We start from the raw sequence: 26,610 nt of genomic DNA, 5'->3' as shown, positions 1-26,610 counted from the left end.
ACTGGGCGGAACGGAGGCGGGGCTATGACTAGGAGGGGCGGGGCCAGAGACGACGAGGCGGGGCTGGGCGGAACAAGAGGTGGGCGGGGGCGGGTTTTGGGCGGGGCTAGGCTTCCTGAGCCTCTTCTCGCGCCCAGAGCCCGCCCAAATCCGGCGGGCTGTGGAGGCTACCCTGGCTCCAGCTGAGGAGCCGCTCAGCCCCTCCGCAGCCGCTGCTAGCCTTTGGCTCCAACCCACACTCCCGGCTCGGTCCCTCGAGTCCGCGTTCCCCACGCGGCCGTCGCGAGGCGGCTCCCTGCATTCCCGCGCGGGTCCCGGGCGATGGCTGCGCGGGGGTCGGAGCGCAGGGTCCTCAGCCTCGGGCACCGCCCGCTCCACTTCCTCCTCGTTTTTCAGCTGGTCGCCGGGCGCTGGGGTCCGGAGGGCGCGGGAGGCGGCGTGCCCGGAGGTGAGCCTGGGCGACGGAGGGCGGTCCGTGGGTTCGTCCTCGGAGCGGGCGGCGGGGCTCAGGGCCGCCGGGGTGCGCCGGGCGGGGACCGCGGGGAGGCCGGGGCAGCTTCACGCCTGTGCCCGGAGAGCCGCGAGGCTGCGGCCCGCACCGAAAATCTTGTTATACGGAGGGCGGTTATATTTTTCTCCTGGGGGCTTGGGGTGAGGTTTCAGTTTAAATGCTCAGATGTGTTCATTTAAATGCAGAGAAAAGGCTTCTTTGAATTTTGTTCCATGACCCGCATCACTGGAGACTGCTGTGTACTTCGATACAACTTTTTCAATAAAAGATGCTGTCGTTATCCAGCAGGGCTTTCCTTTCTTGGTTTCAGCTGGGCTTCCCACGTAGTTACTTTATTCACAGGCAACTATGAAGGCTCCTTGGACTTAATACTAGGGATTAGGATTTGATCTTCTACCCCTTGGCCCCCTCCTCCTCCCCAACTCGCCCCTTAGCATTTGAAATCTTCCCTTTTGCCCGAAGATGAAACATGTTAGCTGTAGAAGGCTGGGCAGAGGACTAACCATTTGCATCCTAAATTCCTCCTTAGCATCTTGGAATAGAGCTTTTTTCCCAGCCTTCTCTATTTCAAAATGTTGTGGACAGGAATAGAAACAACAAAAGAAAATGCTTAGTTCTTTTTAAAATTCAAAGCTTCAGAAAGTTTGAGTCTGCCCTCTCAACACCTTGAAGAAAAATACTACTATTTATGGAGCACCTATGGTGTGATCTAAACATAGAAAAAGTACGACTCCTTTAAGCAAGAGGTAAAAGCTGAAGTTCACTACACCAGTATTTCAATTTTTATGAGTGAGGAAACTTTATTTGGGTATAAGCAGAACCTTTTCTTGTCTTTCCTTCCTTAAGGTTTTTAAACTCTGATTCCTGATTCTACGAAGTGATAATCTTGAAGACTAGAATTATTTATTGCAGGGTGTATTGCTTAACGAAGACTGTAGAGAAAGAACGTGGAGGATGATTTAAACAAATAAATCCTGTGCAGAGAGATTCATAGTTTAACAGAAAGAAAGGAATGTGATTTTGGAGCCAGGCAAACCTGGGTTCAAATTATAACTCTGGTGTATCTTGACTTGGACAAGCTTGTCTCAGCAGTCCTCCTTCTTTGAAAAATGGGGATAATACTGCTTACCTCTGAGTCATTTTCAGGATTAAATAATACGTGTGAAATGCCAGGCACTCTGCCTGGCACTCTAGAAAACAGTAGTCTCTACTCCTTTTGGTGAAGGTGGAACTTCTTTCATCTGTTTTAATATAAAACATTGTAGCCAAGATTAAATGGTGTAAATAGCTATCTGTTCATGCTTGGTGTACAGTGTTATATCCAAACAATCCGAGCTGATTAATTCCTTCCTGCCCCCACTCTTCTTAGTGAATACCTCTCTTATAATAACCATCTTGTTGGATTACATTTATATATTTTTTTCCTCTTGGTCCCACACGAGCTCCTTAAGAGCTGTGATCTTATGTGTATCTTTGTATCTCTAAAACCTAGCGTATTGCAGCAGTCCAGTAAATGTTTGTGGATGAATGAATGGAACAGTAAGATCTCTCTGGATATCAGTTTCCTCATCTGTGAAAGGAGGGATCATGAAAAGCTTCCCTCTCAGACTCTAAAATGCCAAGATTCTGATGCTCTTAGTAAGTGATCATTTGAAGAACAAAGTGATGTTGAAAGAATGATGGAATTGCACACTTGCTCCTAATTGTTAATATGCTTTTGTGTAAAACTGCTGAAGTGCTGTCTGGAATTGGGAGACCTGCCATTAATTTGCTGTGTTTCCTTGGGCATATTGCTTGACCTTGCTGAACCTTTAGTTCTCCATTTTTAAAATTAGAAGGTGGTAGTAGATGGATTTCAGGTCCTTCCAACTATGATTAATTTTATATTTACATTTTATTGTTTTCATATTCATCTCAGGATCTTAATAACTCTTCTTTGTGTTTTTCTGTGAACCAATCTCTAGGAAAAGAAAATGTCTAGTCTGCCAGCAGCCATACTTATTTGGCTGGTGGAAGGTTACAGAGCTGTGAAAGATACTCAGGAGGCAATTTTGTCTGTATTAAAGTATAGATAATTAACCTAGTATATTAAGATAATACGAGCCTTTTAAACTGACCTGACCGTGATTACAAGAGTGATTTATGGAAATTAGATAGTCATTAGTCAGTTATATTTCTTAGCTGTGTAGTTGGGTGACATTTTCAACGGTTGAAACTTTATTATTAGTATATGTAGGGGCTGAGTTCTGTTTCATTCAAAGGAAAATAAAATAATTATTTCATAGAAAATGAGAGCTATGAGATTCTTTTTCTTCTCACCTTTAGTCATTTTCATTAACATCTTAAGAAGCTAATAGAAATACACATATAGCGACTGTCCTCTCTACTTTTGTTATGATTATATCCAAAAGAGTATCTGGATGCCTTATGTAAGGATATAAACTTTTCATGCAGTTTAATTTGAAATTAAAAATTATTTTTGTTTCCTTGCAAATACTAAGTATGCTTTATGAGCTAGAGTAAGCACCTGGAAGATAGGGTTTTATTTGTGTATCTCCTGAAACGTTTCAGACGAGTTTGTAAATGTAGCTTATGGATGGAACTTCGAAAAGGTTTTCAGTCATTTCTCAGAATAGGGTTTTTTTTAACCTATAATCTACAAATTAGATCTAGTAAGTAATTTTTATAATTAGGATATGAGCTTTTAGCACAGTAATTTAAGTACAAAACATTTTTCTTCTAAAAGCATTATTTTTCTCCCCTAAGAATTGCAATTAAATTCTTTCAGATGTAATTTTAAGTTTAATATTAAATAAGCATGTCTTGACGACGAGAGTTGGTAAATACTGGAATAGTTTTGGAAAAAAGTTTACAATTTGTTTCTTTAGAAAACTGCTCTCCAGAACAGCATAGGTATCATTTTATAATGACAATATAAAACCAGTCTGCTCTGTGACTAAAATTTTAATTTAAATGTTCTGTTTCCATTTTGGGGAAGGATGATATTATTTCTCCTGTGTTTAATTCAGTGACCTCATGTTCTTTTCTTCTAAAGAAGAATTATAAAATATAGCCTTTTACCAATAAAAATAGGAATTAAATATGAATATTTGAATTCTGACAAAAAGGACAATATGAACTTCTGATATTTCTTTTTATTTTACGATCAACAGTGTATATATGGAGTTGGGCAAAACTGCTTTTCCTCTCAGTCAGCGCTTCTCAACCTCTGACATTTGGGGCTGGATATTTCTTTGTTATGGGAGCTTGTCCTTTGCCTTGTAGGTTGTTTGGCAGGAAGCTTGGCCTCTATCCACAAGATGCCAGTAGCAGCCACCAAAAAATACCTCCAGATATTGTCAAATGGGCCTTTGGGGACAAAATTGTCTCCCTCTTCCCCCACCCTTGAGAATCACTGCTCTAAGTCTTGTAGACCAGGGCTCCTCAAACTTTAATGTGCACAGGAATCCTCTGGGGATGTTGTTATAATGCAGGCACTGGTTCAGAGGTGGGGCCTGAGGTTCTGCATTTCTCACAAGACCCCAAGTGATATAGATGCTGCTGGTCAGAGTACCACACTTTGAGTAGCAAGGTTGTAGACAGTTTCCCATTCATATGAATTGGATGGATTTTTAAGAGGATCCAGTGATAGTACCTATGGAAACAGAGAATTTACAATGAACTATAGCCCAAACAGGATAAGGCCAATAGAAACTAAGCACTATCCCACCAGCCTAACAAATAGAGCTGTCTTCCCATTTCCATGTTTCCTTCCAGTCCCCACTGTTCATTCATATTTGGACAATCCTAAGGAGGAAATTTGCAAGAGCCTTTTTTTTTTTTTTAAGTTCATTTCATCTTATTTATTTTTGGCTGCGTTAGGTCTTCGTTGCTGTGTGTGGGCTTTCTCTAGTTGTGGCGAGCGGGAGCTACTCTTCGTTGCGGTGCACAGGCTTCTCAGTGTGGTGGCTTCTCTTGTTGTGGAGCACGGGCTCTAGGCGCGGGCTTCAGTAGTTGTGGCTCATGGGCTTCGTTGCTCTGCAGCATGTGGGATCTTCCTGGACCAGGGCTCGAACCTGTGTCCCCTGCATTGGCAGGCGGATTTGTAACCACTGCGCCTCCAGGGAAGCCCTGCAAGGTCACACAGGCTATAGTGAACTGAGGCAACTTCATGTTCCATCGGGTGTTTTAGTTCATGACACTGTAAATATACTAGCTCATAATACATATTTATGGCCTGTTGAGAGGTGTCAAATTACAATAGTGAATTCTGCATTTATTCTATCTGATGATGCTTAAACTTTTAAAGTGTGCAAGTTGTCTCTTCTTGAAAACCATTGACTGGACCTAAATTTAACACTGCCTAGGGTCGTTTTCTTACTGCAAGTGTTCTGAGAGGGCAAGATGTTAAATTAGATTTGCTAAAGCGTATCAGTTACAGAGAAACTTTATGCGATAATTCTGTGATAAAAATCAATAGAAAATATAATGAAAATCCTAGAGTGAAAAAAAAACCCTCTGCATTTCATCCGTAACACTTAAAATAATGACTGGTAAGCATACCTATTTGTCACATTGAAAATGTTGGCTATAGTATGCATTTCTTCTCATTTACAAAATGGTTGGCTACGTTCACTTTTTTATCTTGCTATTGCTTAAAATAGCCCTCCTAGCACTGCTGCAGAGAGGATCTTTAAAAAAGGTATACAAGACACTTTGTTAACTTAAAAAACATACAAGCAGACTTGTAGAGAAAGATTACTCCAGGAATGCCTTAATTATGAATTGAGTATATATAATATATGTCACTGTTACAAACCTTTTAGATACGTTATGTTATTTCTTCCTATGGTGACCTGTAAAGGAGAAAGGGAAGACTATTGGCAGTAACCAGCAAAATTTACGACATGTATACCTTGACTCAGCAGTTCTACTCCTGCGGGTTGGTGTCATAGAAGTCCTTGTACAAGGATGTTAACTACAGCATTTTTCCACTGTAGCATGGTTAGAAATAACCAAAAACTAAAGACTGTATAAATGCCTACCAGTGGTGAAAGCTTACATAAATTATGATACACCCATAACCCAGACCGCTTTGCGGCTTATGAAGAAAGAGTGAGATGGATGGATGTACATTGACCTAGAGAATTGAATGACAGAAGCAAGCCGCAGAAGTTGAAAAGAAAACATTTGTTCTTCCTCTGTGTGTGTGTGTGTGTATTTTAAGATGTGTACACAACAGACTTAACAGTGGTTAGCCTTGCAGGAAGGGAGATAGGAGGAGAGGGAGATTTCCTACTCTTAATGTGCTTTTGGTTAGAATCTTGACAATGATCATACATTACTTTTGTCATTAAAGTATTACTTTTCTTAAGATTTTTAAAAATGTGGACCATTTTAAAAGTCTTTACTGAATTTGTTACAACATCGCTTCTGTTTTTTATGTTTTGGATTTTTGGCCACGAGGCAAGTGGGATCCTAGCTCCCCAACCAGGGATTGAACCCGCACCCCCTGCATTGGAAGGCGAAGTCTTAACCACTGGATGGACAGGGAAGTCCCTAAATATTATTCTGAGAACAGAAACAAATCTGGGTTCTACTTCTACATCTGCTGCTTACTAGCTACTGTTGTTAGACCAGTGACTCTCAACCAGGGGCAGTTTTGTGCGTCCCTCCCTCCCCACCACCAGGGGATATTTGGCGATGTTTGGCCATGTTTTGGGTTGTCACATTGAGGGGGTGGTATATGCAGTGGATGGAAGCCAGGGATGCTGCCAAACATCCTGTAGTGCATGGGACAGCCCCCTGTAACAAAGAACTATCTAGCCCAAACTGTCAATAGTGTTGAGTTGAGAAATTCTTTGTTAGACTTCAGGGCTGCAGCCATGTTCACATATGCAGGGGGTGCCCTTCACATTGTGAGGTGTTCTCGGCATAGCCATACAGTTTATAATTATGATATGATGAAAGTAAATAAATATGCAAACTTGTCCCCAGGAAGGCAGGCACCAGAGTTTTCTGCTTTACCTCTAGCACCTAACAGAGGCTGGCATGGGAAGTAGGCACTCAACAATTGTTGAATGAATGAATGAGCTAAACTAGGTATTACATGTTAGGCTCTAATATACTCAGGTTGTAGCAGATGCTAAAGATTTAAGAAGAATTTATGGAAAAAACTTAAAATTATAGCAGGTGTTGTCTGTTAATTTATCTTTATCTAAAGATTGGCAAAGGACTACTATTATTCATATTTAGCTGCAGAACACCTTGGCTGACTTTTTTCAATACTTTTTGATAAGAAAATCATGATTCTTCATGGAAGAATGCCAGTAGAGGACACTATTGTGTCTTATCTTCTTAGAATTGGTTTTAAAAATCCTTATCTATTTAGCTACCTACTGAATTTAGTGGAACAAACTTTAAAAAGAGTTTTAAACTACCTTAGACACTACCTGACATAGTGAGATAATGTACTTTTTCATTTTTTCCGCATAACAGTGAGGCAACAAAGCAGAAGTTATCCTTTTTATTAATGTTTTATAGTGGAAAAATTCAAACATACACAAAAATCCTCAAGTAAAACAAACTGAAGAGTTCTTGCCATTTAACAGTTTTCAACATTTTGCCAACAAATATCCTTATTTCTGTAAATTAGAAAATGGGGGGAATTCCCTGGTGGCGCAGTGGTTAAGACTTTGCGCTCCCAATACAAGGGGCCCAGGTTCGATCCCTGGTCAGGGAACTAGATTCCACATGCATGCTAGAACTAAGAGTTTGCATGCCACATCTAATGAGCCCACTGGATGCAACTAAGGAGCCCGCAAGCCGCAACTAAGACCCAGTGCAACCAAATAAATAAATAAGTAAATATTAAAGAAAAAGAAAAGAAAATGGGGACATATGGAATTTAACACCTATTTAGTGGTGCCGAGTGTTCAAATTATGGTTTTCAGCTTTGCGGTTTTGTGCCGTTTCTTAATCATCATACTAAAATTAAGGATCAAGGTTACATTTCTTTGAAAATATATGTGGTTTCAGTAAGTGACTTAAAAGTGAAATTTCTTCGATAAGTCATTCTTTTAATTCCTCAAACCTGAGACAATACCAGAGTAATGATACTTGGAGTTACAAATGGATTTGTAAAACCCAAATTTAAATTTCTCAGAGTTAATGGCAGTATATATATATGCACTTTTTACGTATTCAATTTAGTTTTTCTCTTGTATTTTTAACTACTTCAGAAGAATTGCCCATTAATTATTTTTATTGTTGTTCTTGTCCTATTTTCAGTGTGCTTCACAGTTTGGTTCTCTTTGTTTTTCTGAGATATGTGATTTATGTGCTGTTAGTAGGTTGGTATTCTACTTATTGTTATTAGCTGTAAAGGATATAGACTTGAGGAGAGCTATTCACTGAACTGTCATTGCACTGTGTTGAGAGTGCCCGATGCCACAGACATGTTATGTTCTTCCTTCTTTTTTTTTTGCAAGGTCCTGTTGTCTAGATTAATCTGTAGGTAGATGATCTTTCTTGGGCTATCGTGGAAGTTTTAGGTAGAAATCAGTAGCTCTGCAGGCAGTGATTGCTTTTGTGGTAATATTTTTGTGTGTTTGCCCTTTGAGGTCTATCAGGTATCATTACTTTAGCAATCATTTATGGACTAATAAGAATGACCCTGTGGGGGCATTTATAGGAACAATTTTATTTAATCCTCACAATAACCTTATTAGGTAGGTATTGTTTTAGACCAGTTTTACTGATGAAAAAACTAATATGCCAAGAGGTTAGGTAACTTGCCTTCAGGTCAGACAGTAAGTATTAGAGGCTAGATAGAAGCCAACCTGTGGACTTAAAATCCTGAGTTCTTAGCCAGTATGTTATATTAACTCTCTTCATATTCAAATCTGAGTAACACAAGGTCTCTCTAACCTCAAGAAGCTGTCTAGTGACTCGTAATCCTTAACAGCAAAATTGTGTATCTCTTGTGACAGTTGCTTTCACAGCCAATGATGAAATTCTGAATTATTACAGGTAAATGGGAATCATCAGATGGTACTGACTCCTTTACCCATTCATATATTCATTCAACAAATGGAGCATCTACTATGTGCCAGTATGTTGTTGGGTGATGGGGTTATGATGGTGAATAAAACACATTACCTGCTGCCATTAGTTTCCACCACAGTGGGGAAGACAGACTTTAATCAGATACATCCAAGATTGTATAATTACACCCCAGATAAGGAGCATGGTTCTCTGCAGAGGAACCTAATGGAGACTTTGGGGGCAGGACAGAGTCCTGAAGAAGTTGGGATTTGAAGGATGAGTAGGAGTTAGCTAGGTGAAGGGGAGGGAGGACACCTCAGAAGGGAAGAAGAGCACTCCTTACAGGAGGGAATAGTGTTGTGTGTTTGAGAAGCTGAACTGGCCTTGTAGCTGGAGAGAGCAAAGGGGAGAGGCTACAGGGGACAGATCGGGCAGCGTTTGGCCTTAAGGATTTTGGTCTATCTTAATGGAATGCTACAGAAGGATTTTAAGCCAGGGTATAATATCAGCTTTGTGTTTTGAAAAGATCACTTGTGTATCAGTGCAGAGAACCAATTGGAGGGGGCTAAGAAATTGCGTGGACACCACTTAGGGCAGTAGGCTTGCCCTTGTCCTGATGAGAGTTGCAGATAGCATGTGCTAGGATGGTGGCCATGAAGCTGTTAAGAAATGCATGGATTTGAGAAATATTTAGGAGGTGAAATCAATAGTTTCCTTGTGGATTGGCAATGCAGGTGGTATGAAAGATGACTCCTAGGTTTTTAAGTTGTGGAACTCGGCAGATGCTGGGACCACTCACTGTGATGGGGAACACCATCAGGGGAGCATTTTGGGGAAGATCATGAATTTGGTTTTGCGCATGTTGATTTCATATAGATTAGAGAACTGTGACATATGGAGGTTAACAGGTAACTAGTGGTGCTGAGTATTCAAATTAAAGCTTTCAGCTTTGTGGTTCTATGTCCCTTCCTCTTCATACTAAAATTAATGAGCGAGATTACATGTTTTTGAAACTATGTGTGGTTTCACTAAATGACTTGGAATTTTTTTGGGAAATGGGTATTCAGGTGTGGACCGAGAGGAGAGGTCTGTATAGGAGGTACAGATTCCATGAAAGCAATCTCTCTTTTTCCTTAAGCTTATTTTAGTTGTTGTACCCTTCGAAATGACCTTTTGGGATTCTCTGTTGTAATTAAATGGAGAACTAGAGTAGAATTTCTAGAATCTGCATTGTTGAGTGCAATTTTATAAGCCTCCTGAAAAATTACTAAAAGTAATTGTTGGGTACCCCCCAAAAATTCCCTGCCAAAGTAAGGATTAGGTGTGCTTAAGCCAGTAGTTTCTGAAAGACTATGCTTGATTGGTGTTTCTGAAAGTGTGTCCTGAAAACGCAAAGCATCCCTAAGGTCTATCAGGTGGTCAGCACTGGAATAATATTTTTTGCATACATTTTACATACTTGAAATGTAAGATTAATTGTGTTTTTTTAAAGATGTGTGTGCCATTGTGTTCTTAATGTTTGCATTTTTAAAGAATGTATATGTAACGAATTGTCCTTGCTAACATGTTAACCTTGTGGAGTTTCGCTAGGCTTCATGTAATTTAAGGGTAGTTATTGACATTAGCTATTGCATTATATTCCATTTTTTAAAAATGGATGAGTGACTCGAAAATAGTGATGATGAATAGTAATGTACGATTCAGAATTCTGCTATAATGTAGTGTGTGTACAGAGTATAAATCTATACGTGTTGGGACAAATGTATCTGCAGATATGGTGATTTCACATGTACTCCCCGCAAAGGAAAGCAAAACAATGATTAGCTGGCAATCAGATTTCACCCTATCAGTAATCCATTCCCCAGTACCCAGGGGTTATTTTATTGTGAAACTTTGTCAAATAATGGCAGCCCGGAAAGCATTTGTGACATTTTCAAAGGATAGCAGCCTCTCTGGTGAACCAGTTATTTTCTTGAATAAATATAAAATAACTTTACAGTACAAAATTGATGAATTTTTTTGCTGAAGAGGCCGAGATCCCAGAGACGACATTCAGAGTAGAATGAGTTCCATGCGCCCAAAAGGGCTTTAAGGCCTGCTAGTGGTAAGCAGCTTGTGAAGCCAGGCACAAGCTATTCTGCTAGAAGAGAAAGCAGAGTGACTATTACTAAAGTCCCTTTATTAAATGACAGTGCTAGGGACTTCCCTGGTGGCACAGTGGTTGGAAATCCGCCTGCCAGTGCAGGGGACACGGGTTCGAGCCCTGGTCTGGGAAGATCCCACATGCTGCAAAGCAGCTAGGCCTGTGTGCCCCAAGCACTGAGCCTTCACTCTAGAGCCCGCAAGCCACAACCACTGAAGACCGGGTACCTAGAGCCCGTGCTCTGCAACAAGAGAAGCCACCGCAATGAGAAGTCCGCGCACTGCGACAAATAGTAACCTCCACTCGCCGCAACTAGAGAAAGCCCGCGCACAGCAACAAAGACCCAGTGCAGCCAAAAATAAATAAATAAATTTATTATAAATAAATAAATAAATAAATAAATGACAGTGCTAGATGTCGCATGGTATTTTTTTTTTTGTGGTACACGGGCCTCTTTCACTGTTGTGGCCTCTCCTGTTGCGGAGCACAGGCTCCGGACGCGCAGGCTCAGCGGCCATGGCTCACGGGCCCAGCTGCTCCGCGGCATGTGGGAACCTCCCGGACCGGGGCACGAACCCGTGTCCCCTGCATCGGCAGGCGGACTCTCAAGCACTGCGCCACCAGGGAAGCCCTGTCGCGTGGTGTTAATAGCATGCCAAGTGGAAGAGCTATTACTATCACTTGTGTGCTTTCTGGTATTTTGCTTTTTGGTTAGACAAAACCACTAAATGCAGAGCACGAATCACCCTCTGGTTTATGCCTGGTATGTATGAGGGAGGTGTGCCGGGTGACATTTTATTTTTATCCCTGGGGACTCAGGTTACAGAAGAAGAGATTTTAAATTTCTTTTGGATCCTTTTGTGATCTCTGATGTAGACTGGAAAAGTGTGTTGAGAACAGCTCTGACAGCACCAAGTCTGTGGGCAGCAGGGAAGGGTGTAGCTCTGCAAGTAAGCGGTGTTGCACGGCGTGGCCGGGTCCTGCACTTTCATTCACAGAGAGCAGCTGGTGGGGACAGCATGCTTCCTGATCTCAGTTCAGTGTTGAAGGAGATATTAAACAGTTGTGAATAAGAGCAGATCACAGGCACAGGCGTGTCTTTCAGCCTGGTGAATGAAGAAACGGGCACTCTGTGTAAGCCTCTGCTTTTCTGCATTGCACTGTCCTGGTTCTCAAGGGGAAAAGTGCACACATGAGTTCTTAAACTTGTGGGATTTGAGAGAAACATTTTTTTCATGACATTAATAATGCCATTTTTTCTGATTTCTGATGTTCTCAAGTAGCATAGCTCCTTGGTACAGTCATATCTTGAATAGTTAGAAGTGATCTATCAAATTTAGTTTTGAGGATGTCAGTGTGACAAGATAATATTTTTGAAATATTAATGCCCTCTTTATGTTGTTCCTGGTTTTTCCTTTTACCTCTTGGCTCTTCCCCCTACCTGCTCAAGCTAGCTAATTCTGTGCTCATACTTCAGAGAAGGAACGTGATGTGCCAGCAGACAGTGGGTCTAGGAGTTCATTTTTGCCTTTTTCAGTTTCAAAAACTTGGACCGTGGAGGGCAACTTAGCATAGGCTACATAATGTTAGAGCACAGCTTTTCCCTGATAGGAGGAAATAATTCCTTGGGCTTGCGGAGGAGGAAAAGACATAAGAGATAGACAGGAGAAAGAGTCAGTAGGACTCAGGGTGAGGGGACTGGGCTTGAAGGACACTTGGATAGAAGCCCGTATAAAGCCCATATGATGCAGCACTCAAGGTCTTTTTTCAGTTCCCTGTTTTTTTTAAATATTTATTTATTTGGCTGCGCCTTGTCTTAGTTGCGGCACGCGGGATCTTCTTTGCTGTGTGCAAGACCTTCATTGCAGCATGCAGGATCTTTTAGTTGTGGTATGTGGGGTCTAGTTCCCTGACCAGGGGGTCGAACCTGGGCCCCCTGCATTGGGAGTGTAGAGTCTTAACCACTGGACCACCAGGGAGGTCCCCAGGTCCCTGTTTAAGTTGAATTTCCAGATCTACCAATGCTTGCTGCCATTCCTGAGAGCTAGGATTTTCTTAACTAGTAGAAATGAAAAATAAGAAATCAGTTAACCGGGCTTCCCTGGTGGCGCAGTGGTTGAGAGTCTGCCTGCCGATGCAGGGGACACGGGTTCGTGCCCCGGTCCGGGAAGATCCCACATGCCGCAGAGCGGCTGGGCCCGTGAGCCATGGCCTCTGAGCCTGCGCGTCCGGAGCCTGTGCTCCGCAACGGGAGAGGCCACAACAGTGAGAGGCCCGCGTACCGAAAAAAAAAAAAAATCAGTTAACCAAGGGGCCTGACCTATGGCTCAAGCACCAATCACAAAGATAGATGGTGAAAGATGATAGCACCATCCACCTTACTACTAAGGTCCAGTTCTTATATAAAAATAGTTTTTCATGGGGCTTCCCTGGTGGCGCAGTGGTTGAGAATCTGCCTGCCAATGCAGGGGACACGGGTTCGAGCCCTGGTATGGGAAGATCCCACATGCCACGGAGCAACTAGGCCCGTGAGCCACAATTACTGAGCCTGCGCGTCTGGAGCCTGTGCCCCACAACAAGAGAGGCCGCGATAGTGAAAGGCCCGCACACCACGGTGAAGAGTGGCCCCCGCACTGCGATGAAGAGTGGACCCCGCTTGCCGCAACTAGAGAAATCCCTCGCACGAAATGAAGACCCAACACAGCCAAAAATAAATAAATAAATAATCCTTCCCTCTACAAAAAAATAATAATATATATATATTTTTCACTTTTATTCCAATAACTAAGTAATGTCAAAACTTTACCTAATGTCAGCAGTCTTCCTGTGTGCTGAACACACACTGAGATGTGGGAAAGTATAAGAAACTTGTAGCCTATCTGAGGAGTGTGGCTACTTGAGAATTATTTTTTTCATTGAGTGTGGTATTTTCCCCCTTTCCTTTTTTGTACCCTCCCTTTCCCATCTCTTCTCTCTCCCTCCTTCCCTAACCCACATGAATATCCCCCCATATAACCCTTTTACCCTTGTTGATTTAGTATGCAAAATGCCATAATTTTCCTCAGGCGTATATAATTATATAGGTAGATAGATATAGATAGATTTTAATAACTAATTATTTTACAAAAGTAGGATTACATTATAGTCTCTTTTCTATCCCTTTTTTCCCTTTAACAATACCTCATGAAAATCCTGAAGCCTTTTGCTGTGGTTTGTTCAGTTCAAGTTTTTATTTGATAAAACTTATTACAAACTCCTTGTTTTGTTGTTGAAATTTCAGATGCCATCTCTGTGGGTGATAGTTTCAATTGTAGTTTTTTTTAATAATTAAAAACTTTAATGGTGGTTTCAAAAATACATAGCATAAAATTTACCATCTTAACCATTTTTAAGTTCAGTAATATTAAGTATATTCACGTTGTTGTGCAACAGATCGCCAGAACTTTTTCATCTTGCAGAGCTGAAGCTCTATGCCCATTGAACAGCTTTCCATTTCTTTCTTCCCCCAGGCCTGGGGAACCACATTCTACTTTCTGTTTCTGTGAGTTTGACTACTTTAGATACCTAATGTAAATGGAATCATGCAGTATTTGTCTTTTTGTGACTAGCCTATTTCACTCAGCATAATGTCCTCAAGGTTCACCCATGTTGTAGCCTGTATCAGAATTTCCTTCCTTTTTAAGGCTTATATAGTATTCCATTCTGTATATATATCACATTTTGTTTATCCATTCATCTATAGATGGACATTTGTGTTGCTTATACCTCTTGTAAATAAAGCTGCTATGTATATGGATGTGCTAATATATCTCTTTAAAATCCTGATTTCAGTTCTTTGGGAAATATACTCAGAATTGGATTTTGTGGATCATATGTAATTCTATTTTTAATTTTTTGAGGAACTGACATATTGTTTTCCACAGCGGCTGTACCATTTTACATTCCTACCAATGCTGTACAAGGGTTCTAACTTCTCTACATCCTTGCCAGCACTTGCTACTTTCTGTTTGTTTAATAGTAGCCATCTTACTGGGTTTGAGGGGATATCTTGTGATTTTTCTTTTAAAGATGGTGTAGCTATCTTTTTTTTTTTTTTGGCTGTGTTGAGTCTTCATTGCTGCACATGGGCTTTCTCTAGCTGGGGCAAGCAGGGGCCACCCTTCGTTGCAGTGCGCAGGCTTCTCATTGTAGTGGCTTCTCTTGTTGCAGAGCACAGGCTTTAGGCGCGTGGGCTTCAGTAGTTGCAGCATGCGGGCTCAGTAGTTACGGCACATGGGCCCTAGAGCCCGCAGGCTTCAGTAGTTGTGGCACATGGGCTTAGTTGCTCCGTGGCATGTTGGATCTTCCCTTAACAGGGATCAAACCCATGTCCCCTGCATTGGCAGGCAGATTCTTAACCACTCTGCCACAGAGAAGTCCCCATCTTGTGATTTTTCATTTACATTTCTCTAATGATTAGTGATGTTGAACATCTTTTCATATGCTTGTTAGTCATTTTAATGTCATCTTTGGAGAAATGTGTATTCAAGTCCTTGGCCGATTTTTTAATTTGGTTATTTGGGGGTTTTGTTCTTGTTGAGTTGTAGGGGTTCTTTACATATTCTGGATATTATCTCCTTATCAGATATATGATTTTCAAATATTTTGTCCCTTTCCAAAGGTTGATTGCAAAGAGACTGTTTCGTATTATTATTTTTTTAACATCTTTATTGGAGTATAATTGCTTTACAATGGTGTGTTAGTTTCTGCTGTATAACAAAGTGAATCAGCTATACAAATACATATATCCCCATATCTCCTCCCTCTTCCATCTCGCACCCACCTTCCTCCCTATCCCACCCCTCTAGGTGGTCACAAAGCACTGAGCTGATCTCCCTGTGCTATGTGGCTACTTTCCACTAGCTATCTGTTTTACATTTGGTAGTGTATATATGCACATGCCACTCTCACTTCATTCCAGCTTCCGCTTCCCCTTCCAGTGTCCTCATGTCCATTCTCTACGTCTGTGTCTTTATTCCTGTCCTGCCCCTAGGTTCTTCAGAACCATTTTCTTTTTTTTTTTTAAGATTCCATATATATGTGTTAGCATACAGTATTTGTTTCTCTTTCTGACTTATGTCACTCTGTATGACAGACTCTAGGTCCACCCACCTCACTACAAATAACCCAATTTCATTTCTTTTTATGGCTGAGTAATATTTCATTGTGTATATGTGCCACATCTTCTTTATCCCTTCATCTGTTGATGGACAGTTAGGTTGCTTCCATGTCCTGGCTATTGTAAATAGAGCTGCAATGAATACTGTGGTGTATGACTCTTTTTGAATTATGATTTTCTCAGGGTATATGCCCAGTAGTGGGATTGCTGGGTCGTATGGTAGTTCTATTTTTAGTTTCTTAAGGAACCTCCATACTGTTCTCCATAGTGGCTGTATCAATTTACTTCCCACCAACAGTGCAAGAGGGTTCCCTTTTCTCCAAACCCTCTCCGGCATTTATTGTTTGTAGATTTTTTTTTTACATCTTTATTAGAGTATAATTGCTTTACAATGGTGTGTTAGTTTCTGCTTTATAACAAAGTGAATCAGTTATACATATACATATGTTCCCATATCTCTTCCCTCTTGCGTCTCTCTCCCTCCCACCCTCCCTATCCCACCCCTCCAGGCGGTCACAAAGCACCAAGCTGATCTCCCTGTGCTATGCAACTGCTTCCCACTAGCTATCTACCTTACATTTGGTAGTGTATATATGTCCATGCCTCTCTCTCGCTTTGTCCCAGCTTACCCTTCCCCCTCCCCATATCCTCAAGTCCATTCTGTAGTAGGTCTGTGTCTTTATTCCTGTCTTACCCCTAGGTTCTTCATGACATTTTTTTTTCTTAAATTCCATATATATGTGTTAGCATACGGTATTTGTCTTTCTCTTTCTGACTTACTTCACTCTGTATGACAGACTCTAGGTCTATCCACCTCATTACAAATAGCTCAATTTCATTTCTTTTTATGGCTGAGTAATATTCCATTGTATATATGTGCCACATCTTCTTTATCCCTTCATCTGATGATGGGCACTTAGGTTGTTTCCATCTCTGGGCTATTGTAAATAGAGCTGCAATGAACATTTTGGTACATGACTCTTTTTGAATTATGGTTTTCTCAGGGTATATGCCCAGTTGTGGGATTGCTGGGTCATATGGTAGTTCTATTTGTAGCTTTTTAAGGAACCTCCATACTGTTCTCCATAGTGGCTGTACCAATTCACATTCCCACCAGCAGTGCAAGTGTTCCCTTTTCTCCACACCCTCTCCAGCATTTATTGTTTCTAGATTTTTTGATGATGGCCATTCTGACTGGTGTGAGATGATATCTCATTGTAGTTTTGATTTGCATTTCTCTAATGATTAATGATGTTGAGCATTCTTTCATGTGTTTGTTGGCAGTCTGTATATCTTCTTTGGAGGAATGTCTATTTAGGTCTTCTGCCCATTTTTGCATTGGGTTGTTTGTTATTTTGTTATTGAGCTGCATGAGCTGCTTGTAAATTTTGGAAATTAATCCTTTGTCAGTTGCTTCATTTGCAAATATTTTCTCCCATTCTGAGGGTTCTCTTTTGGTCTTGTTTATGGTTTCCTTTGCTGTGCAAAAGCTTTGAAGTTTCATTAGGTCCCATTTGTTTATTTTTGTTTTTATTTCCATTTGTCTAGGAGGTGGGTCAAAAAGGATCTTGCTGTGATTTATGTCATAGAGTGTTCTGCCTATGTTTTCCTCTAAGAGTTTGATAGTTTCTAGCCTTACATTTAGGTCTTTAATCCATTTTGAGCTTATTTTTGTGTATGGTATTAGGGAGTGATCTAATCTCATACTTTTACATGTACCTGTCCAGTTTTCCCAGCACCACTTATTGAAGAGGCTGTCCTTTCTCCACTGTACATTCCTACCTCCTTTATCAAAGATAAGGTGACCAAATGTGCGTGGGTTTATCTCTGGGCTTTCTATCCTGTTCCATTGATCTTTCTATTTTTGTGCCAGTACCATACTGTCTTGGTTACTGTAGCTTTGTAGTATAGTCTGAAGTCCAGGAGCCTGATTCCTCCAGCTCCGTTTTTTGTTGTCAAGATTGCTTTGGCTATTTGGGGTCTTTTGTGTTTCCATACAAATTGTGAAATTTTTTGTTCTAGTTCTGTGAAAAATGCCACTGGTAGTTTGATAGGGATTGCATTAAATCTGTAGATTGCTTTGGGTAGTAGAGTCATTTTCACAATGTTGATTCTTCCAATCCAAGAACATGGTATATCTCTCCATCTGTTTGTATCATCTTTAATTTCTTTCATCAGTGTCTTATAATTTTCTGCATACAGGTCTTTTGTCTCCTTAGGTAGGTTTATTCTTAGGTATTTTATTCTTTTTGTTGCATTGGTAAATGGGAGTATTTTCTTGATTTCACTTTCAGATTTTTCATCATTAGTATATAGGAATGCCAGAGATTTCTGTGCATTAATTTTGTATCCTGCTACGTTACCAAATTCATTGATTAGCTCTAGTAGTTTTCTGGTAGCATCTTTAGGATTCTCTATGTATAGTATCATGTCATCTTGAAACAGTGACAGCTTTACCTCTTCTTTTCCAATTTTGATTCCTTTTATTTCCTTTTCTTCTCTGACTGCTGTGGCTAAAACTTCCACAACTATGTTGAATAAGAGTGGTGAGAGTGGGCAACCTTGTCTTGTTCCTGATCTTAGTAGAAATGCTTTCAATTTTTCACCATTGAGGACAATGTTGGCTGTGGGTTTGTCATATATGGCCTTTATTAGGTGGAGGAAAGGTCCCTCTATGCCTACTTTCTGCAGGGTTTTTATCAAAAATGGGTGTTGAATTTTGTCGAAAGCTTTCTCAGCATCTATTGAGATGATCATATGGTTTTTCTCCTTCAATTTGTTAATATGGTTTATCACATCGATTGATTTACATATATTGAAGAATACTTGCATTCCTGGAATAAACCCCACTTGATCATGGTGTATGATCCTTTTAATGTGCTGTTGGATTTTGTTTGCTAGTATTTTGTTGAGAATTTTTGCATCTATGTTCATCAGTGATATTGGCCTGTAGTTTTCTTTCTTTGTGTCATCCTTGTCTGGTTTTGGTATCAAGGTGATGGTGGCCTCGTAGCATGAGTTTGGGAGTGTTCCTCCCTCTGCTATATTTTGGAAGAGTTTGAGAAGGATAGGTGTTAGCTTTTCTGTAAATGTTTGTTAGAATTCGCCTGTGAAACCATCTGTTCCTGGGCTTTTGTTTGTTGGAAGATTTTTAATCACAGTCTCAATTTCAGTGCTTGTGATTGGTCTGTTTATATTTTCTATTTCTTCCTGGTTCAGTCTCGGAAGGTTGTGCTTTTCTAGGAATTTGTCCATTTCTTCTAGGTTGTCCATTTTATTAGCATACAGTTGCTTGTAGTAATCTCTCATGATCTTTTGTATTTCTGCATTGTCAGTTGTTACTTCTCCTTTTTCATTGCTAATTCTTTGATTTGAGTCTTCTTCCTTTTTTTCTTGATGAGTGTGACTAATGGTTTATCAATTTTGTTTATCTTCTCAAAGAACCAGCTTTTAGTTTTATTGATCTTTGCTCTCATTTCCTGCATTTCTTTTTCATTTATTTCTGATCTGATTTTTATGATTTCTTTCCTTCTGCTAACTTTGGGGTTTTTTGTTCTTCTTTCTCTAATTGCTTTAGGTGCAAGTTTAGGTTGTTTATTCGAGATGTTTCCTGTTTCTTAAGGTAGGATTGTATTGCTATAAACTTGCCTCTTAGAACTGCTTTTGCTGCATCCCATAGGTTTTTGGGTCGTAGTGTCTCCATTTTCATTTGTTTCTAGATTTTTTTTATTTCCTCTTTGATTTCTTCAGTGATCACTTCGTTATTAAGTAGTGTATTGTTTAGCCTCCATGTATTAGTATTTTTTACAGATCTTTTCCTGTAATTGATATCTAGTCTCATAGCGTTGTGGTCGGAAAAGATACTTGATACAATTTCAATTTTCTTAAATTTACCAAGGCTTGTTTTGTGACCCAAGCTATGATCTATCCTGGAGAATGTTCCATGAGCACTTCAGGAAAATGTGTATTCTGTTGTTTTTGGATGGAATGTCCTATAAATATCAATTAAGTCCATCTTGTTTAATGTATCCTTTAAAGCTTGTGTTTCCTTATTTATTTTCAGTTTGGATGATCTGTCCATTGGTGAAAGTGGGGTGTTAAAGTCCTCTACTATGAATGTGTTACTGTCGATTTAGCCTTTTATGGCTGTTAGTATTTGCCTTATGTATTGAGGTGCTCCTATGTTGGGTGTGTAAATATTTACAATTCTTATATCTTCTTCTTGGATCAATCCCTTGATCATTATGTAGTGTCCTTCTTTGTCTCTTGTAATAGTCTTTATTTTAAAGTCTATTTTGTCTGATATGAGAATTGCTACTCCAGCTTTCTTTTGGTTTCCATTTGAATGGAATATCTTTTTCCATCCTCTTACTTTCAGTCTGTATGTGTCCCTAGGTCTGAAGTGGGTCTCTTGTAGATAGCATATATATGTGTCTTGTTTTTGTATCCATTCAGCCAATCGGTGTCTTTTGGTGGGAGCATTTAGTCCATTTACATTTAAGGTAATTATCGATATGTATGTTTCTATTCCCGTTTTCTTAATTGTTTTGGGTTCGTTATTGTAGGTCTTTTCCTTCTCTTGGGTTTCTTGCCTAGAGAAGTTCCTTTAGTGTTTGTTGTAAAGCTGGTTTGGTGTTGCTGAAGTCTCTCAGATTTTGCTTGTCTGTAAAGGTTTTAATTTCTCCATCAAATCTGAATGAGATCCTTGCTGGGTAGAGTAATCTTGGTTGTAGGTTTTTTCCCCTTTATCACTTTAAATATGTCCTACCACTCCCTTCTGGCTTGCAGAGTTTCTGCTGAAAGATCAGCTGTTAACCTTATGGGGATTCCCTTGTGTGCTATTTGTTGTTTTTCCCTTGCTGCTTTTAATATGTTTTCTTTGTATTTAATTTTTGACAGTTTGATTAATATGTGTCTTGGCGTATTTCTCCTTGGATTTATCCTGTATGGGACTCTCTGTGCTTCCTGGACTTGATTAACTATTTCCTTTCCCATATTAGGGAAGTTTTCAACTATAAGCCTTCAAATATTTTCTCAGTCCCTTTCTTTTTCTCTTCTTCTTCTGGAACCCCTATAATTTGAATGTTGGTGCGTTTAATGTTGTCCCAGAGGTCTCTGAGACTGTCCTCAATTCTTTTCATTCTTTATTCTGCTCTGCAGTAGTTATTTCTACTATTTTATCTTCCAGGTCACTTATCCGTTCTTCTGCCGCAGTTATTCTGCTATTGATCCCATCTAGAGTATTTTTAATTTCATTTATTGTGTTGTTCATCGTTGTTTGTTTCATCTTTAGTTCTTCTAGGTCCTTGTTAAATGTTTCTTGCATTTTGTCTATTCTATTTCCAAGATTGTGGATCATCTTTACTGTCATTATTCTGAATTCTTTTTCAGGTAGACTGCCTATTTCCTCTTTACTTGTTAGGTCTGGTGGGTTTTTACCTTGCTCCTTCATCTGCTGTGTGTTTTTCTGTCTTCTCATTTTGCTTATCTTACTGTGTTTGGGGTCTCGTTTTTGCAGGCTACAGGTTCGTAGTTCACGTTGTTTGTGGTGTCTGTCCCCAGTGGCTTAGGTTGGTTCAGTGGGTTGTGTAGGCTTCGTGGTGGAGGGGGCTGGTGCCTGTGTTCTGGTGGATGAGGCTGGATCTTGTCTTTCTTGTGGGCAGGTCCACATCTGGTGGTGTGTTTTGGGGTGTCTGTGAACTTATTATGATTTTAGGCAGCCTCTCTGCTAATGGGTGGGGTTGTGTTCCTTTCTTGCTAGTTGTTTGGCATAGGGTGTCCAGCACTGTAGCTTGCTGGTCGTTGAGTGAAGCTGGGTACTGGCGTTGAGATGGAGATCTCTGGGAGATTTTCGCCGTTTGATATTATGTGGAGCTGGGAGGTCTCTTGTGGACCAGTGTCCTGAAGTTGGCTCTCCCATGTCAGAGGCACAGCACTGACTCCTGGCTGCAGCACCAAGAGCCTTTCATCCACACGGCTCAGAATAAAAGGGAGAAAAAGTAGAAAGAAAGAATTAGTAGAAGTAGAAAGAAAGAAAGAAAGAAAGAAAGAAAGAAAGAAAGAAAGAAAGAGAAAGAAAGAAAGAAAGGAGGGAGGGAGTGAGGAAGGAAGGAAGGAGGGAAGGAAGGAAAAAAAGAAAGAAGCTAAAGTAAAATAAAATAAAGTAAGATAAAATATAATAAAGTTATTAAAATAGAAAATATTAAGAAAAAAATTTAAAAAGAAAGCAAAACGGACGGATAGGACACTAGGACAAATGGTGGAAGCAAAGCTATACAGACAAAATCTCACACAGAAGCATACACATACACACTCACAAAAAGAGGAAAAGGGGAAAAAATCATAAATCTTGCTCACAAAGTCCACCTCCTCAGTTTGGGATGATTCGTTGTCTATTCATGTATTCCACAGATGCAGGGTACATCAAGTTGATTGTGGAGCTTTAATCCGCTGCTTCTGAGGCTGCTGGGAGAGATCTCCCTTTCTCTTCTTTGTTCGCACAGCTCCTGGGGTTCAGCTTTGGATTTGGCCCCGCCTCTGCGTGTAGGTCGCTGGAGGGCGTCTGTTCTTCGCTCACACAGAACGGGGGTTAAAGGAGCAGCTGCTTCAGGGACTCTGGCTCACTCAGGCCGGGGGGGAGGAAGGGGCACAGAGTGCGGGGCAGGCCTGTGGCGGCAGAGGCCGGCGTGACACTGCACCAGCCTGAGGCGCGCCGTGCGTTCTCCCGGGGAAGCTGTCCCTGGATCCCGGGACCCTGGCAGTGGCAGGCTGCACAGGCTCCCCGGAAAGGGGGTGTGGATAGTGACCTGTGCTCGCACACAGGCTTCTTGGTGGCAGCAGCAGCAGCCTTAGCGTCTCATGCCCGTCTCTGGGGTCCGCGCTTTTAGCCGCGGCTCGCGCCCGTCTCTAGAGCTCCTTTAAGCAGCGCTCTTAATCCCCTCTGCTTGCGCACCAGGAAACAAAGAGTGTAGAAAAAGTCTCTTGCCTCTTCGGCAGGTCCACACTTTTCCCCGGACTCCCTCCCGGCTAGCCGTGGTACACTAACCCCCTGCAGGCTGTGTTCACTCCGCCAACCCCAGTCCTCTCCCTGCGCTCGGATGGAAGCCCAAGCCTCAGCTCCCAGCCCCGCCCGGCCCGGTGGGTGAGCAGACAAGCCTCTCGGGCTGGTGAGTGCCGGTCGGCAGCAATCCTCTGTGCGGGGATCTCTCCGTTTTGCCCTCCGCACCCCTGTTGCTGCGCTCTCCTCCGCGGCCCCGAAGCTTCCCCCTCCGCCACCCGTGCAGTCTCCGCCCGCAAAGGGGCTTCCTAGTGTGTGGAAACCTTTCCTCCTTCACAGCTCCCTCCCACTGGTGCAGGTCCCATCCCTATCGTTTTGTCTCTGTTTATTCTTTTTCTTTTGCCCTACCCAGGTACGTGGGGAGTTTCTTGCCTTTTGGGAGGTCTGAGGTCTTCTGCCAGCGTTCAGTAGGTGTTCTGTAGGAGTTGTTCCACGTGTAGATGTATTTTTGGTGTATCTGTGGGGAGGAAGGTGATCTCCATGTCTTACTCTTCCGCCACCTTCCCCTTGTCCCCCTCTTTGTAGATTTTTTGATGATGGCCATTCTGACTGGTGTGAGGTGATACCTCATTGTAGTTTTGATTTGCATTTCTCTAATGATTAGGAATGTTGAGCATCCTTTCATGTGTTTGGTGGCAGTCTGTATATCTTCTTTGGAGAAATGTCTATTTAGGTCTTCTGTCCATTTTTGGATTGGGTTGTTTGTTTTATTGATATTGAGCTGCATGAGCTGCTTGTAAATTTTGGAGATAAATCCTTTGTCAGTTGCTTTGTTTACAGATATTTTCTCCCATTCTGAGGCTTGTCTTTCTGTCTTGTTTATGGTTTCCTTTGCTGTGCAAAAGCTTTAAAGTTTCATTAGGTCGCATTTGTTTTTATTTCTGTTTCTCTAGAAGGTAGGTCAAAAGGGATCTTGCTGTGATTTATGTCAAAGAGTGTTCTGCCTATTTTTTCCTCTAAGAGTTTTATACTGTCTGGCCTTACATTTAGGTCTTTAATCCACTTTAAGTTTATTTTTGTGTATGGTGTTAGGGAGTGTTCTAATTCCATTCTTTTATATGTAGCTGTCCAGTTTTCCTAGCACCACTTACTGAAGAGGCTGTCTTTTCCCCACTGTATATTCTTGCCTCTTTTATCAAAAATAAGGTGACCATATGTGTGTGGGTTTATCTCTGGGCTTTCTATCCTGTTCCATTTATCTATAGTTCTGTTTTTGTGCCAGTACCATACTGTCTTGATTACTATAGCTTTGTAGTATAGTCTGAAGTCTGGGAGCCCGATTCCTCCAGCTCCATTTTTCTTTCTCAAGATTGCTTTGGCTATTCAGGGTCCTTTGTGTTTCCGTACAAATTGTGAAGTTTTTTGTTCTAGTTCTGTGAAAAATGCCACTGGTAGTTTGATAGGGATTGCATTGAATCTGTAGATTGCTTTGGGTAGTAGAGTCATTTTCACAATGTTGATTCTTCCAATCCAAGAACATGGTATATCTCTCCATCTGTTTGTATAATTTTTAATTTCTTTCATCAGTGTCTTATAATTTTCTGCATACAGGTCTTTTGTCTCCCTAGGTAGGTTTATTCCTAGGTATTTTATTCTTTTTGTTGCAGTGGTAAATGGGAGTGTTTTCTTAATTTCTCTTTCAGATTTTTCATTATTAGTTTATAGGAATTGAAGAGATTTCTGTGCATTAATTTTGTATCCTGCTACTTTACCAAATTCATTGATTAGCTCTAGTAGTTTTCTGGTAGCATCTTTAGGATTCTCTGTGTATAGTATCATGTCATCTGCAAACAGTGACAGCTTTACTTCTTCTTTTCTGATTTGGATTCCTTTTATTTCTCTTTCTTCTCTGATTGCTGTGACTAAAACTTCCACAACTACGTTGAATAAGAGTGGTGAGAGTGGCAACCTTTTCTTGTTACTGATCTTAGTGGGAATGGTTTCAGTTTTTCACCCTTGAGAATGATGTTTGCTGTGGGTTTGTCATATATGGCCTTTATTGTGTTGAGGTAAGTTCCCTCTGTGCCTACTTTCTGGAAGATTTTTATCATAAATGGGTGTTGAATTTTGCCGAAAGATGTTTCTTCGTGTATTAAGATGATATCGTTTTTTTCCTTCGATTTTTAATATGGTGTATCACATTGATTGATTTGCGTATATTGAAGAATCCTTGCATTCCTGGGATAAACCCCACTTGATCATGGTGTATGATCCTTTTACTGTGCTGTTGGATTCTGTTTGCTAGTATTTTGTTGAGGATTTTTGCATCCATGTTCATCAGTGATATTGGCTTGTAGTTTTCTTTCTTTGTGACATCTTTGTCTGGTTTTGGTATCAGGGTGATGGTGTCCTCGTAGTACTAGTTTGGGAGTGTTCCTCCCTCTGCTATATTTTGGAAGAGTTTGAGAAGGAGAAGTGTTAGCTATTCTCTAAATGTTTGATGGAATCTGGTCCTGGGCTTTTGTTTGTTAGAAGATTTTTAATCACAGTCTCAATTTCAGTGCTTGTGATTGGTTGGTTTATATTTTGTATTTCTTCCTGGTTCAGTCTCGGAAGGTTGTGCTTTTCTAAGAATTTGTCCATTTCTTCCTGGTTGTCCATTTTATTGGCATATAGTTGCCTGTAGTAATCTCTCATGATCCTTTGTACTTCTGCAGTGTGAGTTGTTACTTCTCATTTTTCATTTCTAAATCTGTTGATTTGAGTCTTCTCCCCTTTTTTCTTCATGAGGCTGGCTAATGGTTTATCAATTTTGTTTATCTTCTCAAAGAACCAGCTTTTAGTTTCATTGATCTTTGCTATTGTTTCCTTCATTTCTTTTTCATTTATTTCTGATCTGATCTTTTTGATTTCTTTCCTTCTGCTAACTTTGAGAGTTTTTTGTTCTTCTTTCTCTAATTGCTTTAGGTGTAAGGTTAGGTTGTTTATTTGAGATTTTTCTTGTTTCTTGAGGTAGGGTTGTATTGCTATAAACTTTCCTCTTAGAACTGCTTTTGCTGAATTCCCTAGGTTTTGGGTTGTTTTGTTTTAATTGTCATTTGTTTCTAGTATTTATTGATTTCTTCATTGATTTCCCCAGTGATCTCTTGGTTATTTAGTAGTGTATTGTTAGGCTCCATGTGTTTGTATTTTTACAGATTTTTTCCTGTAATTGATATCTAGTTTCATAGCGTTGTGGTCAGAAAAGATACTTGATACAATTTCAATTTTCTTAAATTTATCAAGGCTTGTTTTGTGACCCAAGATATGATTTATCCTGGAGAATGTTCCATGAGCACTTAAGAAACAAGTGTATTCTGTTGTTCTTGGACAGAAAGTCCTATAAATATCAATTAAGTCCATCTTGTTTAATGTATCATTTAAAGCTTGTGTTTCCTTATTTATTTTCATTTTGGATGATCTGTCCATTGATGAAAGTAGGGTGTTAAAGTTCCCTACTATGATTGTGTTACTGTTGATTTCCCCTTTTATGGCTGTTAGCATTTGCTTTATGTATTGAGGTGCTCCTATGTTGGGTGCGTAAATATTTACAATTATTGTATCTTCTTCTTGGATTGATCCCGTGATCACTATGTAGTGTCCTTCTTTGTCTCTTGTAATAGTCTTTATTTTAAAGTCTATTTTGTCTGATATGAGAATTGCTACTCCAGCTTTCTTTTGATTTCCATTTGCATGGAATAAGTTTTTCCATCCCC

At 40.5% G+C, this 26,610-nt stretch overlaps 1 protein-coding gene across 1 annotated transcript in view; it reads left to right on the top strand.

Moving 5' to 3' along the window:
• The first annotated feature begins 232 nt into the window (after positions 1 to 232).
• Positions 233 to 26,610, top strand: part of CHRNA5 (cholinergic receptor nicotinic alpha 5 subunit) — a 60,520-nt gene continuing 34,142 nt past the window's right edge. Inside the window, exon 1 of the mRNA XM_029237998.1 lies at positions 233 to 448. Within this exon, the coding sequence (XP_029093831.1) occupies positions 322 to 448 (127 nt within the window). The 5' untranslated portion in view covers positions 233 to 321. The remainder of the gene's footprint in view (positions 449 to 26,610) is intronic.

Source organism: Monodon monoceros, unplaced genomic scaffold, assembly GCF_005190385.1.
Source record: "Monodon monoceros isolate NGI ecotype Baffin Bay Population unplaced genomic scaffold, NGI_Narwhal_1 Super_Scaffold_21, whole genome shotgun sequence".
NCBI lineage: Eukaryota > Metazoa > Chordata > Mammalia > Artiodactyla > Monodontidae > Monodon > Monodon monoceros.
This window is presented reverse-complemented; position numbering and strand designations above follow the sequence as displayed.